Source organism: Tubulanus polymorphus, chromosome 1 (genome assembly GCF_964204645.1).
Source record: "Tubulanus polymorphus chromosome 1, tnTubPoly1.2, whole genome shotgun sequence".
In the NCBI taxonomy this organism is placed as follows: domain Eukaryota; kingdom Metazoa; phylum Nemertea; class Palaeonemertea; order Tubulaniformes; family Tubulanidae; genus Tubulanus; species Tubulanus polymorphus.
This window is the reverse complement of record NC_134025.1, coordinates 18,632,720-18,649,108: the sequence shown is the minus strand read 5'-3', so window position 1 is coordinate 18,649,108 and position 16,389 is coordinate 18,632,720. Positions and strand designations below refer to the sequence as shown.

The window sequence follows — 16,389 nt, the reverse complement described above, 5'->3', positions numbered from 1 at the left end:
TAGTGCCCAAAAATGTAAATTTTCGCCAGAATTCTGGGTCCTGTAGCTTCCTACTGGTTTGCCATTTCTCATTGCAATTTGTGATGGGTATTCTTTTGAAAGGGATTTATACCTGAGACAGGTATTTTTGATTAGCCAATTATGACGCAATTGGCGGCCATCTTGGTGCCATCAGTACTCATTAGTAGGTGGGAAAAAGTTTTTCCACATTATATTGGTACGTAAGCATATTGTGTTACTACAATCAATTGGAAAGTTGTAGCACATAACATGTTCTATGATTTTGCTGAGTTTCAAGTCATTGGTTTTTGTATATGGCCACCAGGGGGTGTTGAATAATACAATAACTTAGTATTTCTATGTCATATTTGTACCTATGCATATTGTGTTACCACAGTCAATTGCAAAATTGTAGCTCATGACGTTGTCTATGATTGTGGTGAGTCTTAAGGACATTAGTTATTCTATATGGTCACCAGGGGGCATAAATAGAAGAATAACTTAGTATTTCCTTATTAGATTGGTACCTAGGCATATTTTTTTACCCTGATGAATTGCAAAGTTGCAGTTCATGACATGTTCTATGATTGTGGCAAGTTTCAAGGTCATTGGGTTTTGCATATGGTCACCAGGGGGCGTTGAATAGTGGAATAACTTAGTATCTCCATATTAAATTGGTAACCCATGCATATTTTGTTATCACAACAAATTACAAAATCGTAGCTGCTGACATGTTCTATGATTGTGGTGGGTTTCAAGGTCATTGCAGTGCTTCATCTAGCATTAAAAAAGGCAGGGTGTTGATTTCAGGGCTAAAAAAGGGAATGGTGCTGATTTCAAATAAGGGCATTTTTTTGCGTGATTCCATTGGAGCAAGGGCACGTAATAATGCACTCACATCTGTTTTAGGGGCAACCTGCAATGTTCCCTATTGCATGGAATCGAGGTACCCCCTACTACGATTGAGGACTATAGAAACTATGTTTAAGTCTGATTTTGCCATGAGTGACACACTTGACCACAGTATATCCTTACACCTATTCCTGTCAATGAACAAAAGGTTATCAATAATATGATAGATAGGGCTTTCAAAATGATTTGGAAAACCAGTTGCAGACTGAAAATAGCATAAAAAGGCAATCTTAAAAAGCAAATGGTACAGTGAAAAAAGCCAGTATAGGCCTACATGAAATTGCATATTTTTAATCTTAGAAATATCAAATTAATTGATTTAAATTGATAGGGTTAGTGATTGGCAAGTAACTGTTGATAATTGGTAAGCAGCCAGCTTAAGAACACATTATTGCTATAAGGCCAATCAAACTAATTGTCTCTGCGATTGTTTCTCTGAGTTCACCGAACAAAGTTTTTCACCTTGTATATATAAAATTTCTCTAATAGTCTAGATAAAAAGATCCAGAGCATCACGATGTGTTCAAAACGAATCAATCCATCAAATATACACTAGCAGCTTTATAACGGCAGACGCTTGAATGATTGGCAGTAGTTTGGATGTCAGCCAATTTCTTGGAAACATTAACTAGGCCACGCGTCTGAGGCACGTTTTCACACGATGCACACTGACTGCAGTACATTTAAATATAACCACTGATCACATGAGCTACTATCATTGATATCATACGAGATATTTCATAGCCGTCACAGGATTCTTACTAACAGTTGGATGCGATGGATTATTTTGAAAGCCCTGACTCATTACTCGTGACCGACAAGGGCAGGAGGGCGGACCTACGGCAAGTGATGAGGGCACAAGGGCGTGCATGGGACACATCTGAAGGGCACAAGGGCGGCTATTTTCAGAGGTGGGGAGGACCGCCCCTCTATTTTTGGCTAGATGAAGCACTGGATTGATTGACGATTGGTTTTTGTATATGGTCACTAGGGGCGTTATGTATTGAAATTGTTAGATTGTTGAGCATTTGAAACCACTTCCCAAGTGCGCGTGGTGTCCCTGGACCCCTAGTTATTTTATGATTTTTACCAAATTCCAGGAGCTGGATACGTACTCCAAATAATAGAAAACAGGTCTAATAGCTCTTCACTATTTTGGCATTCTCTATTAACATTGCTATCTGCTTTTTAGAATATGTATGCGCAACAGGAGATTAGCTTTTTGACTGATGAGGCTGACACTGTGAAAAGTTATGAAGAAAAAGGATTGGATATAACATATCCTGGCTCCCAATACGAGCAAGGCATGCAAGCGCTTTCAGGGATGGATCGTGTGCAGCAAGTGGAAGTCATACACGGTAAGTTTATTGCAAGAAATAATTTAAGAAAAATTTTTTTTTAAATGCTGGATTAATTTCCAGCAATTTAGCACTTAGACCCAGATTACTTTCTCGTAATCACTACTAATGGGCGCATTGAATGGATTAAGCAAAAAAATATTTAGGGTTTTCTGTTTCTTCACAGAGAACCCTATTGAGATTCGCGTGATTATTATTAGGGTTTTCTGTTACATCACAGAAAACCCTATTGAGATTCGCGTGTTTCTTATTATTATTATTATTATTATTATTATTATTATTATTAGGGTTTTCTGTTACATCACAGAAAACCCTATTGAGATTCGCGTGTTTCTTATTATTATTATTATTATTATTATAATTTTTTTCCACACATTTTTTGTCAAAAGTACATAGGCTTTTTTACATTACCGCTGTTGCCGATACGATCCGTTTGATATCATTCAGCTCACTTCGTTCTACAAATACTCCGTGCAAATTTTGAAGAATCAACGTTACAGAAGCACTGTCGGGCCGTAAACATCGAAAATTGAGCCCCATTCAAAGAGCCGACATGTTTTTCTAAGTCGTCTTTCCGAAATCTACCGCACGTTTCTTGTCACATCGATTATCAATTCAAGCATAAATTAACAAATTTATTACCCAAAGATTGCACATTCTGTCGCGGTTTTTTAAAACTAATTTTAACAATAACCCATTTTCCTCATCAAATTATAATACCAATACACAGGAAATTTACTACTTTAGATTTTAAAAGCACTGTCGAGCTGTAAACATCGACAAATCGACGTGTGTCACTACATCGTCGTTCCGGGAATCAGCTGCGAGTTTCTCCTCATTCTGAGAATCAAATCGAGTACAAATTAATTTATTACTACCAGTGATTTGGCTGCGGGCGTCAAGCAGTTAATTTAGCAATACCTATTTTTCTTTACCAAATTTACCGTGTTTTTACTAAGATAAATCATAAGTGTACCGGGGAGTCGTAGGCCTAAACTAAACACGCCGAAGAGATATAGCGGAGAAAAGCTGTTATGTCGACGAGGTATCAAAATAAAAGAATATATTACTTTATTTGGCCGCAGGCCTCCATATCAATCATCTAGGGCAATCTTAAGACCTGCTGCATATGGCGTCACAAGCCCCGAGGCTTGTCACGCCAAATCAAATCCTATGCAGGAGATGAAACGTCGACTACGTCTCGCGGGGTTTTCTTCCGAAGTTGAAATATTCGATTGGATATTTATTTGTCATAGATGATTTACAACGTACTATATATACATAATAAGAACTACATATTACATCGCATATATGAAAATGATTTGATTCAGAAGATTACTTTTAATCAATAACTTATAACGAGTAATGTTTGAGTCAAACTTTATTTGATATGAATTTCTTATTTTGTAAGAATCTGATGGAACAGGAAAATACCAGGATAAGGTAAAACTTAACATATCTATTTACGGAATGTATTGATAGATTGAAAACATTTTACACTTAAAACACACTTAAAAACTTATCTTATCCTACTTCACTGGCATACATATCTACAAAATGAGTTTTACAGAATAGAAATTGATCGTTGTTTGTTAATCTAATGCAGTGTACACACTTTATTTTGAAACACAATTTAAACAATCACATATTTCGCCAGCATATGAAAAATACAAAAACATTACATATCTACTGAATGAGTTTTACAGAATAAAAATTTTAATGAACTATCTTACATTTCAATGAATCATTCATCTATTTCACATGATTTGTTGATCAATTAGTCTTAGAAGAACAAAGATATTGTTAGAAAAACATATATGGTGAGCCAGGCTCCAATCTAGTGTGATCTGCAGTCAATATGGCTCCTAAAATCACTAAGCCTTCTACATGGCGTGTCAGGCCCCAGATGTTCTGCAGCCAATATGGCGTGTCAGGCCCCGAACGGTCTGCAGAATAGCTTCAATTGATGAATAATTTTCATAAATATTCAAAGATTGATCATTATACATGGTTTGTCAATCATTTAGACTTAGAAAAAAGGCAAATATTGTTTCAAAAAGCTCCTAAAATCACGCTGTCTTCTACATGGCGTGTCAGGCTCCAAAGTGTTCTGCCGCCAATATGGCGTGAGAGGACCCGATCAGTTTTCTATGGAAGCAACTAATTGTCACTAATTATATCTTTAGTTTCAATTAGTTATATATTGTTCATAATCATAAAGTCTTATAAAACAAATTAAATACTGCTAGAAAAATCGCGATTTGTCTTCTATGCGTGTCAGGCCCCAAATGTTCAGCAGCCAATATGGCGTATCGAGCACTAAATGGTCTGCAGAATAGCTTCAATTTTCATGGCGTGAGAGGACCCGATCGGATTTCCGTAGAAATAAATGAATAATTGTGACTGATTATCTTAAATTTTTATCTTAAATTTCAATCAGTAGTACAACAATCATTAAGTCTTAGAAAGTTTATAAATCGTTGTTTTTATTTTGTTCATATGTAAAAGTATACAAAAATCGCTTTGGTAAATGTAGCTGATGATCTCCTCAGTGATCGTCTCGCACCATAACGGAAACCTGCAAAAAACATATTCGAAGAATTTTACATAAAAATCTTAAAACGGGATATAATTTTCTTTCAAAGTGGTTGCACTGAACGGAATACTTCAAAATAACGTATAAGTACCGGTACTGTGTATACGTTTAGACAATGAGTTAAGAAAAAGTAGAAATTCGTTACACATTGACATACCGGTACTTGAAATTATATCATTCAGGTTTTACACATCGTATCGGACTTAAAAACGTAATCCGTTCATCTTCACCCGTCAAGGGATTCGGAGCCACTACGCTAAAGCTGTTCCCCGAACCCCTTGACCTCACGAGTCGTTGGAGTCGTTACTAGCCGACCAGAATCCGGTCGTACCAATCACAGCGCTTGTAACAAACCGACAGTAGACTTCTGTTGGTTTTCCCATTAAATGGACCAATCAGTGAACGTTTTACCGAACAAGGAAGTATTTCGCAAATCGATATATGCATGACGTCATGCGCAACAGCGCCAGAAATGGAATCAGCTGGTGGAAGCGAGTTCGGGAGTGATGCTGGACCCCTGGCAAGCGAGGATGGGTCCGTTCGACGCGAACATATATCTTCGTTCCGCGTGAATTATATATAGTCTGCATTTTACTCGGGGCTTGTGACGCCATGTCAGATATGGCGTGACAAGCCCCGGGGCTTGTGACGCCATGTTCTGCTGATTCTTAAGATTGACTTCACTCATATCTATACCATCAATACTCTATATTTCCTACAGTACATACCGATCATAGTCAAATCTACAAGGTATTTACTAAATACAAGTATAAAACACTCCTATCCGTATGCTGGACTCACACTTGACATTCGGAGTAAGCGTTCGCTGTGGGGGAAAGGAGATCGTTCGCTGTGTCGCTTGAAGTGTTTATCGAGTTTTACGCGACCTTAAAGGTTTAGTATGGTGGCTGATAAGATAACAAAACACGAATATGCAAATGAGGGCGACATTACGACAAAACGACAAAACTAAAATGACGCGAGAAAACAATGATTTTGATTTTGTCGCCGGCGACAATTCATTATTTTGGTTTTATCGCCCACGACAATTCATTACTTTGGTTTTATCGCCAGCGACAATGCATTATTTTGGTTTTGTCGCCCGCGACAATTCATTATTTTGGTTTTATATTTTGTTTTTGTCACCCGCGACAATTTTCTTTTTTGGTTTTGTCGCCCGCGACAATTCAATATTTTGGTTTTATCGCCCACGATAATTCATTATTTTGGTTTTGTCGCCTGAGAAAATTCATTATTTTGGTTTTATCACCCGCGACAATTCATTATTTTGGTTTTGTCGCCCGAGACAATTCATTATTTTAGTTTTATCGCCCGCGACAATTCATTATTTTGGTTTTATCGCCCACGACAATTCATTATTTTGGTTTTGTCGCCCCGACAATTCTTTTTTTGGTTTTGTCGCTCGCGACAATTCTTGGTTTTGGTTTTATCGCCCTCGACAATTCATTACTTTGGTTTTATCACCAGCGACAATTCATTATTTTGGTTTTGTAGCCCGCGACAATTTTTGTTTTTGGTTTTGATGCGCGCCACAATTCATTATTTTGGTTTTATACTTTGTTTTTGTCACCCGCGACAATTTTTTTTTTGTTTTGTCGCCCGCGACAATTCATTATTTTGGTTTTGTCGCCCGCGACAATTCAACATTTTGGTTTTGTCGCCTGGACAATTCACCATTTTGGTTTTGTCGCCCGCGACAATTCATTATTTTGGTTTTGTCGCCCCGACAATTCTTTTTTTGGTTTTGTCGCCCGCGACAATTCAATATTTTGGTTTTATCGCCCTCGACAATTCATTACTTTGGTTTTATCACCAGCGACAATTCATTATTTTGGTTTTGTCGCCCGCGACAATATTTGTTATTGGTTTTGACGCGCGCCACAATTCATTATTTTGGTTTTATACTTTGTTTTTGTCACCCGCGACAATTTTTTGTTTGTTTTGTCGCCCGCAACAATTCAATATTTTGGTTTTGTCGCCCGCGACAATTCATTATTTTGGTTTTGTCGCCCGCGACAATTCATTATTTTGGTTTTGTCGCCCGCGACAATTCAACATTTTGGTTTTGTCGCCTGGACAATTCACCATTTTGGTTTTGTCGCCCGCGACAATTCAATATTTTGGTTTTGTCGCCCGCGACAATTCATTATTTTTGTTTTATGGCCCGCGACAATTCAATATTTTAGTTTTATCGCCCGCGACAATTCAATATTTTGTTTTTATCGTCCGCGACAATTCATTATTTTGGTTTTGTCGCTTGAGACAATTCATTATTTTGGTTTTATCGCCCGCGACAATTCATTATTTTGGTTTTGTCGCCCGCGACAATTCATTATTTTGGTTTTATCGCCTGCGACAATTCCAGGGCTGCCAACCCTCCCGAATTATTCGGAATCCTCCCGATTTGCGTGAAGAAATTCCGACGATACGATCGGGTATACAAAATTCCGACTTTTTTTTTCTTTTTCGGCGATGTCCGATTTTCCACCCGCCAGCGCGTTGTAACACAATATGATGATTTGGTAGAACAGAATTGAATAGGTGGGGAATTTATATGCACGCCCGCGGTGGATGAGTGCGTGGCTATATACTGTGTACGTGGGTCAGGCGATAAACAGCGCTTACTAGCGCGCGCGTGCGTGCGTGTGTGTGTATGAGAGTAGCTGTGTTATTGATTTTATCTACGCATGGCGTACGATTATTTCGTAGTAGGAGAGCAGCTTTTTAATTTGTTTCAAGAATAAAAATAAAGTTCATTCGTTTTAAAATACGTTGTTTTCAATCATTTTTGTGAAAATATTATGACATGTGGCAAAATGTGATTGTTATTGTCAAATTGCTCCGCATCGTTTCGGAGAAGAATCGGTTTACTGCGGTAATTAGCTCGTTTTCGCAGCGCGATTAGCATTCGAAGATCCGGGTTAGATTTCAACGTGTGGACTCTTTGAAATGTTTCGGTAAGCAATTGCTTTGCTAGTTTGAACCTTAATGTTGTCACTCTTGTGTTAGTTTGATTTAAAAAGATAATTTAAGATGCTTTTGAGCAGTGCATCTCAAAGTAAACTTTTAGTTCGCATATTTGGCAGATGGCAGCACCATCGAGTAGCATGTAGATTTAGAGACTTTTTACTGTTTGTATCTTTCAGTTCTGTACGTGGAGTCTCTCTTGGACAGTATCGTGGAATTGATGCTGGAAATGGATATATTCGCATCACAGCTGTATAGTGTTATGTAATTCGTTTGACAATTTATGCCAGTTTTATGTTCTTATTTTTTAGTCTATTGTATATTTTTGATAAACACTGTTGATTTCTATCTTTCATAAAATAATAAAGAAAAAATACATTCTGTAGAATTTGCTGATTTTTTATTTTGCTAATAATTCCATATTTTCATATCCAGCTTTCATATATTACACGTGAAAGGTATTCCTAATTGAAAGCAAAATATTTCTACTTGGAAAAGTCACAATTTCTTCGGTTTCGATATATTCCTATTGAAACCTTCAATATTCCTAATTAATCTGCCATTCATCCCTAAATGGAATTTTGAAAGGTTGGCAGCCCTGCAATTCATTATTTTGGTTTTGTCGCCCGCGACAATTCATTATTTTGGTTTTATCGCCTGCGACAATTCATTATTGTGGTTTTGTCGCCCGCGACAATTCTTTTTCAGTCCACTTGGGTCTTTAGTCCCAGCGGGCTATTGTGTTCACTTTTCGTCCGTCCATAGACGGAATCCAGTTATTTTGGGAAGTTTTGAAGACGCTTCAAGGTTACGACAAAACGACAAAACTAAAATGACGCGAGAAAACAATGATTTTGATTTTGTCGCCGGCGACAATTCATTATTTTGGTTTTATCGCCCACGACAATTCATTACTTTGGTTTTATCGCCAGCGACAATGCATTATTTTGGTTTTGTCGCCCGCGACAATTCATTATTTTGGTTTTATATTTTGTTTTTGTCGCCCGCGACAATTTTCTTTTTTGGTTTTGTCGCCCGCGACAATTCAATATTTTGGTTTATCGCCCGCGATAATTCATTATTTTGGTTTTGTCGCCTGAGAAAATTCATTATTTTGGTTTTATCACCCGCGACAATTCATTATTTTGGTTTTGTCGCCCGAGACAATTCATTATTTAGTTTTATCGCCAGCGACAATTCATTATTTTGGTTTTATCGCCCACGACAATTCATTATTTTGGTTTTGTCGCCCGCGACAATTTTTGGTTTTTGGTTTTGACGCGCGCCACAATTCATTATTTTGGTTTTATACTTTGTTTTTGTCACCCGCGACAATTTTTTGTTTGTTTTGTCGCCCGCAACAATTCAATATTTTGGTTTTGTCGCCCGCGACAATTCATTAGTTTGGTTTTGTCGCCCGCGACGATTCATTATTTTAGTTTTATTGCCGGCGACAATTCATTATTTTGGTTTTGTCGCCCGCGACAATTCAACATTTTGGTTTTGTCGCCTGGACAATTCACCATTTTGGTTTTGTCGCCCGCGACAATTCATTATTTTGGTTTTGTCGCCCTGACAATTCTTTTTTTGGTTTTGTCGCCCGCGACAATTCAATATTTTGGTTTTATCGCCCTCGACAATTCATTACTTTGGTTTTATCACCAGCGACAATTCATTATTTTGGTTTTACGTATAATCGATGCGATTAAAGATATGGCGAACCTCCGTCGATGACATGGTCAACATTGTTTAAATTCTACAAAAAACTGTTTTTGGCGGGAAAATTCTTAGCTCTCGCGTATATAATTGCAATGACCTCGTTTGAGGGGCGTTGTCTCTACGAGCGAATGTGATTGGCTGTTTTTGGGATATACGGGGAATTCCGGCGCTACTAAAATAATCATGGGAAAGCCATAGAATGGCGAACGTTTCATTGGACTAGGTGCCGTACATGCAAATTTCAAATGCTCATTGCTGATGAGCATGTAATTATTGTCCGCCATAGGTATTGTTTCATTTTGATACCCGGTGATCAATTTGATCCAGACTGAAGTACAAGCGAACATTCACTTACACAAGGCCTATAGACTGTGCTATAGACTGTTGCATACACAAACACACGCTCGTACAGTATACACTACTATAGTGATACTGTAAACGCTGCCTGCTGGCGCGTCTGACATTTCATCAACAGAAGATGAGCGCTATGTTTTCTGTTTGATATAATTTATAATAAATTGTAATTTCTTGTGACCTGAAAATATTAAGCAGCAAACTATAGGTATAGGTCGAGGTCTGAATATTGTAATGGTTAATTCCAAGATTTAAAATGATCTAATACTACGCTCCGGTGTTTTAGATTCCACGGCCATACATTGGAAGAGGTTTCGTTCCCAAGACTCAATATTCAGCCACTCTCTGATATGTGACATCATATGAATTTTATTTGAATATTTTTTCATATTGTGAAAAATATTTCTTTGAAAATATAAAATAGTTTCCCTGCCGCGCCTACCTGTACCCTACGAAATTTTGGACGTGGACCAAACAAATGTATATTTTTGGTCTTATTTGACTACAAAATATTTCTTTGAGAAAGATGAAATACAATAGAACTTTGAAGTCACGAATTAAAAAGATTTTTCAAGCAATGCCCTTACCCCAAACAACCTCTAGCTTTCAAGGTAAACCACACTTTGCCCATGGGCAATTTATTTTGGTTTTGTCGCCCGCGACAATTCATTATTTTGGTTTTATCACCTGCGACAATTCATTATTTTGGTTTTATTGCCCGCGACAATTCATTATTTTGGTTTTATTGCCCGCGACAATTCATTAGTTTGATTTTGTCGCCCGCGACAATTCAATATTTTGGTTTTGTCGCCCGCGACAATTCAATATTTTGGTTTTATCGCCCGCGATAATTCATTATTTTGGTTTTGTCGCCTGAGAAAATTCATTATTTTGGTTTTATCACCCGCGACAATTCATTATTTTGGTTTAGTCGACCGAGACAATTCATTATTTTAGTTTTATCGCCCGCGACAATTCATTATTTTGGTTTTATCGCCCACGACAATTCATTATTTTGGTTTTATTGCCCGCGACAATTCATTATTTTGGTTTTGTCGCCCCGACAATTCTTTTTTTGGTTTTGTCGCCAACGACAATTCATTAGTTTGGTTTTGTCGCCCGCGACAATTCATTATTTTGGTTTTATCGCCCGCGACAATTCAATATTTTGGTTTTATCGCCCGCGATAATTCATTATTTTGGTTTTATCGCCCGCGACATTTCATTATTTTGGTTTTATCGCCCGCGACAATTCATTATTTTGGTTTTGTCACCCGCGACAATTCAACATTTTGGTTTTGTCGCCTGGACAATTCACCATTTTGGTTTTGTCGCCCGCGACAATTCATTATTTTGGTTTTGTCGCCCCGACAATTCTTTTTTTGACGCCTTATAAAACGTTACCATTATGAAACCTAAACAATGCTAACCATTCAGCGTCATTTTACAAACGACAGCCGTAAATCGATGTGCAAAACGTCACAGGTTTATGTGTACACAAACAAGCTATCTGGCAAAATATTATTGACATAGATGTAGAATGGCTTCCTGTGATTATATAATGACCTATATTTGACCGTCGAAATGTTATATTGCATTGAATATCATTAGAAGACGTATTGTAATAGTAAAGGATGTATGATTATATCAGAAGCGGCAGGTATAAATTGAAATGATAAGTAAATCGGATTATTCGGTTAAATGGCGGATGTATACACGATGCGGAAGTCTGATATAAAAGTCAGACCCTGACGTGGGCATGCCGGTGGAATGACGAAGCTATCTACGATGTGTGTAGGGCAAGCGTGAATTTCATCAGCGGCTACAAGCGGTCAATATGAAAATGTGTAAACATATAATTTCAATATTCAAACGTTTTAGAAAATATGTTTGATATTAGGAGTATGCAAGTGTCGTGAGATTAGCATTTTATAATAGCATGGCTGTCATATACGGCTCCGTGTCCTCTGATGGCATGTGTATTAGGTGACAATTCAATTCAATTCTTTATTGATCCTTATTACATTGAAATTCCGGGATAAAATTCCCAAATTCAATAAATACATATTTTAAAATAAATTAATACAACATACATGACACATGGGTAATTCATACAGAACAACATAAGCATGTTATTTTAAATGACAATGTCTACTTCAACCCACCCAGACTCAAGACTCTAGGATATCGAGTGACAGCCCAAACCCGTGGCCCGGGCCGGCTGGCTAGGCCACACGATATGCTCGAAGTCATGATGAAGCAGACATCAGAAGAGCTCTTTCTTCATCCATGGAGGCAATGAAGTTGCAAACCAGCTTAGAGGCATAAGTAAATGATGTCGGTCGCAAGTTCGCGATCAATTATTGAGAATTTTCAATAAAAAAATTTAAACCACTACTAGAGTCGAAGACCTGAGCCTGTATCATCTACCCAATCGCCAAATCTCATCATTCCCCAAATTTCTTAAAACTTCGATTTCAAATTTGCAATTCCACATTAGCTAAGCCCAGAAATTCTACATTTTTTCCCCAGGCGTCAAATAATTTTCTAAAATTAATTTTCTTGTTTGGTTTTGTCGCCCGCGACAATTCTTGGTTTTGGTTTTGACGCGCGCGACAATTCATTATTTTGGTTTTATACTTTGTTTTTGTCACCCGCGACAATTTTTTTTTGGTTTTGTCGCCCGCGACAATTCAATATTTTGGTTTTGTCGCCCGCGACAATTCATTATTTTTGTTTTATGGCCCGCGACAATTCAATATTTTAGTTTTATCGCCCGCGACAATTCAATATTTTGTTTTTATCGTCCGCGACAATTCATTATTTTGGTTTTGTCGCTCGAGACAATTCATTATTTTGGTTTTGTCGCCCGCGACAATTCATTATTTTGGTTTTATTGCCCGCGACAATTCATTATTTTGGTTTTGTCGCCCGCGACAATTCATTATTTTGGTTTTATCACCTGCGACAATTCATTATTTTGGTTTTGTCGCCTGCGACAATTCTTTTTCAGTCCACTTGGGTCTTTAGTCCCAGCGGGCTATTGTGTTCACTTTTCGTCCGTCCGTCCGTCCATAGACGGAATCCAGTTATTTTGGGAAGTTTTGAAGACGCTTCAAGGTAATGTCGTGATATTTGGTTTATACATGTATCTACCCTAGACACATCGTCAGCCCAAAAACTGGCCCTGTCAGATTCAAGATGGCCGACTGGCAGCCATTGTTGTTTGCCAAAATCAGCACTTTTTAAACATTTTCGAAGTTTTCGTGGGAAATGTTGAAGACGCTTTGATCAATTACCTTGATCTTTCGTTCATATTTGAATCTACCAAAGGCCCATCAGCATAAGAAAATTGGGTCGATCTGACTCAAGATGGCCGTCCTATGGGCTTTTTAGTGCCCAAAAATGTCAATTTTGGCCAGAAATCTAGGTCCTGTAGCTTCCTACTGGTTTGCCATTTCTCATTGCAATTGCTGATGGGTATTCCTTAGAGAGGGATGTTTTATACCTGGGACAGGTATTTTTGATCAGCCAATTATGACGCAATTGGCGGCCATCTTGGTGTCATCAGTACTCATTCGTAGGTGGGAAAAAGTTTTTCCACATTAAATTGATACCTAAGCATATTGTGTTACTATATTCAATTGGAAAGTTGTAGCCCATAACGTGTTCTATGATTTAGGTGAGTTTCAAGGTCATTGGTTTTAGTATGTGGCCATCAGGGGGCCACTATATTCAATTGGAAAGTTGTAGCCCATAACGTGTTCTATGATTTAGGTGAGTTTCAAGGTCATTGGTTTTAGTATGTGGCCATCAGGGGGCGTTGAATAATACAATAACTTAGTATTGCTATATTATATTTGTACCAAGGCATATTTTGTTACCATGATCAATTGCAAAGTTGTAGTTCATGACATTGTCTATGATTGTGGTGAGTTTTTAAGGACATTAGTTATTCCATATAGTCACCAGGGGGCGTTGAATAGTAGAAAAGCTTAGTTTTTCCTTATTAGATTGGTACCTAGGCATAGTTTGTTACCATGATCCATTGCAAAGTTGTAGATCATGACATCGTCTATGATTGTGGTGAGTTTTTAAGGACATTAGTTATTCCATATAGTCACCAGGGGGCGTTGAATAGTAGAATGGCTTAGTATTTCCTTATTAGATTGGTACCTGTGCATATTTTGTTACTATGATCAATTGCAAAGTTGTATTTTATGACATGTACTACGATTGTGGTGAGTTTTAAGGTCATTGGGTTTTGCATATGGTCACCAGGGGCGTTGAATAGTAGAATAACTTAGTATTTCCATATTAAATTGGTAACGAGGCATATTTTGTTATCACAATCAATTACAAAATCATAGGTCATTGGTTTTTGTATATGGTCACTACAGGGCGTTTTGTATTGAAATTGTTAGATTGTTGAGCATTTGAAACCACTTCCCAAGTGAGCATGGTGTCCCTGGACCCCTAGTTTGGTTTTGTCTCCCTCGACAATTCATTATTCTGGTTTTGTCGCACGCAACAATTCAATATTTTGTTTTTGTCGTCCGCGACAATTCATTATTTTGGTTTTATCGTCGCGACAATTCAATTTTTTGGTTTTAACGCCCGCGACAATTCATTATTGTGGTTTTATCGCCCGCGACAATTCATTATTTTGGTTTTATCGCCCGCGACAATTCATTATTTTTGTTTTGTCGCCCGTGACAATTCAATATTTTGGTTTTGTCACCCGCGACAATTCATAATTTTGGTTTTGTCCCCGTGGTTTTGTCGGAACATTAAGTTTTTTGGTCGAACAGTGTGTTAAGGTCGTTTTGGAAATTTACTCGGTCTGGTATATTTTGGATTACTGTGTATGTCATTTGTCAGGACATTAAACAGAAGACGACTTAGGATACTACCTTGCGTGACTCCACTAGTTAGACCGTCTCATTCCATACAGTACATACCGATCATTGTCAAATGCACAAGGTATTTACTAAATACAAGTATATAACACACTCCTATCCGTATGCTGGACTCACACTTGACATTCGGAGTAAGCCTTCGCTGTGGGGGATAGGAGATCGTTCGCTGTGTCACTTGAAGTGTTGATCGATTTTACGCGACCTAAAGGCTTTAGGCCTACCGGTACTGTGCTTTACGGTCTCAACTGGGATGATAATCTTCCGACCATAGACAGACCTTTTCTAACATTTTCTTTATTCCTGAGAACAGTGTAAATCACCTTTACTCAGTCTGGTATATTTTGGATTACTGTGTATGTCATTTGTCAGGACATTAAACAGAAGACGACTTAGGATACTACCTTGCGTGACTCCACTACTTAGACCGTCTTATTCCAAGATGAGGCGTTCTGTTGATTTCGGTTACAAGTTTCCGTTCAGAGATAACTGCTGAACCATTTGTAATCAACTATCATTGATACTGTTTCCTGTAGCCTGTTTAGTAATGGCTGATGCTGTACCTTATCTAACGCTTTGTCGAAATCCACAGTTGAACAGGATTCTAAGACTGTGCAGAAAACCTGTTATCGCTGCTTTTCCGCTATATTTCGTATTTTGTTTTTGATGGGTTTCGTCGTCAGAAGAACCCATCCATGGCATCTTAATCATGTCTGTCTGTCTGTCTGTCTGTCTGTCTGTCTGTCTGTCTGTCTGTCTGTCTGTCTGTCTGTCTGTCTGTCTGTCTGTCTGTCTGTCTGTCTGTCTGTCTGTCTGTCTGTCTGGATGTTTCTTTATGACACGATTTAAACTGTTTGTGTGGACTGATTTTTCTGTAAATTGGCACATATATTCTGTACTTGGTGTAGATGGTGCAGCTTGGTTATCACCACGGTTATCACCACATGCCCAAGATCCGTGTTTTGATCAATGCTGAGAACTAATCTTAAGTAATTAAAGATGGCATTAAGTGTCATCAATTGAACCTGTCATTTTTATGCCCTTACGTTAGCAATCGCTGGAGCCCAGTTATCTTGTATTTAGTTTGCAACACTGATGATTTTGATATTTTTGATACTTAGTGCACAACGCGAGTCGATTGCATTGTCAGCAATAAGCCGTTAACCGTTTACCATTAAAGTATCAATTACGTGTAGTAGTAGATAACAGTTTCCACGGAGAAGATTAGTGTTCTTACCGCATGCACACAGACATGCATCATCAGACCCACATTTTAATTGTCGAATGGTCATGCGAAGACATGGTGTCACATTTAAAAATGTTTTAAGCTTGGGCCTAAATTGTTTTACTATTAAAAGCTATCATGAATGAAACTATTGAAAGGCACATTCACTCAGTTGCTGAACTTGATTTCAACAGTAACCGGCTGTCCTGGTTTAATATGTACTGCCCTGAAATTTGAAAAACTTATATAGCATCGTCTGATTTTGTTTGTTCCCAGTAGTTAATGTTCAAGTTTTAGTTGTTTTATGTCATTAGGGAAAAC

At 37.9% G+C, this 16,389-nt stretch overlaps 1 protein-coding gene across 1 annotated transcript in view; it reads left to right on the top strand.

Moving 5' to 3' along the window:
- The window catches only part of LOC141908246 (uncharacterized), a 158,309-nt gene that overhangs the window by 44,793 nt on the left and 97,127 nt on the right, over window positions 1-16,389 (top strand). Inside the window, exon 8 of the mRNA XM_074798233.1 lies at window positions 2,105-2,270. Within this exon, the coding sequence (XP_074654334.1) occupies window positions 2,105-2,270 (166 nt within the window). The remainder of the gene's footprint in view (window positions 1-2,104; window positions 2,271-16,389) is intronic.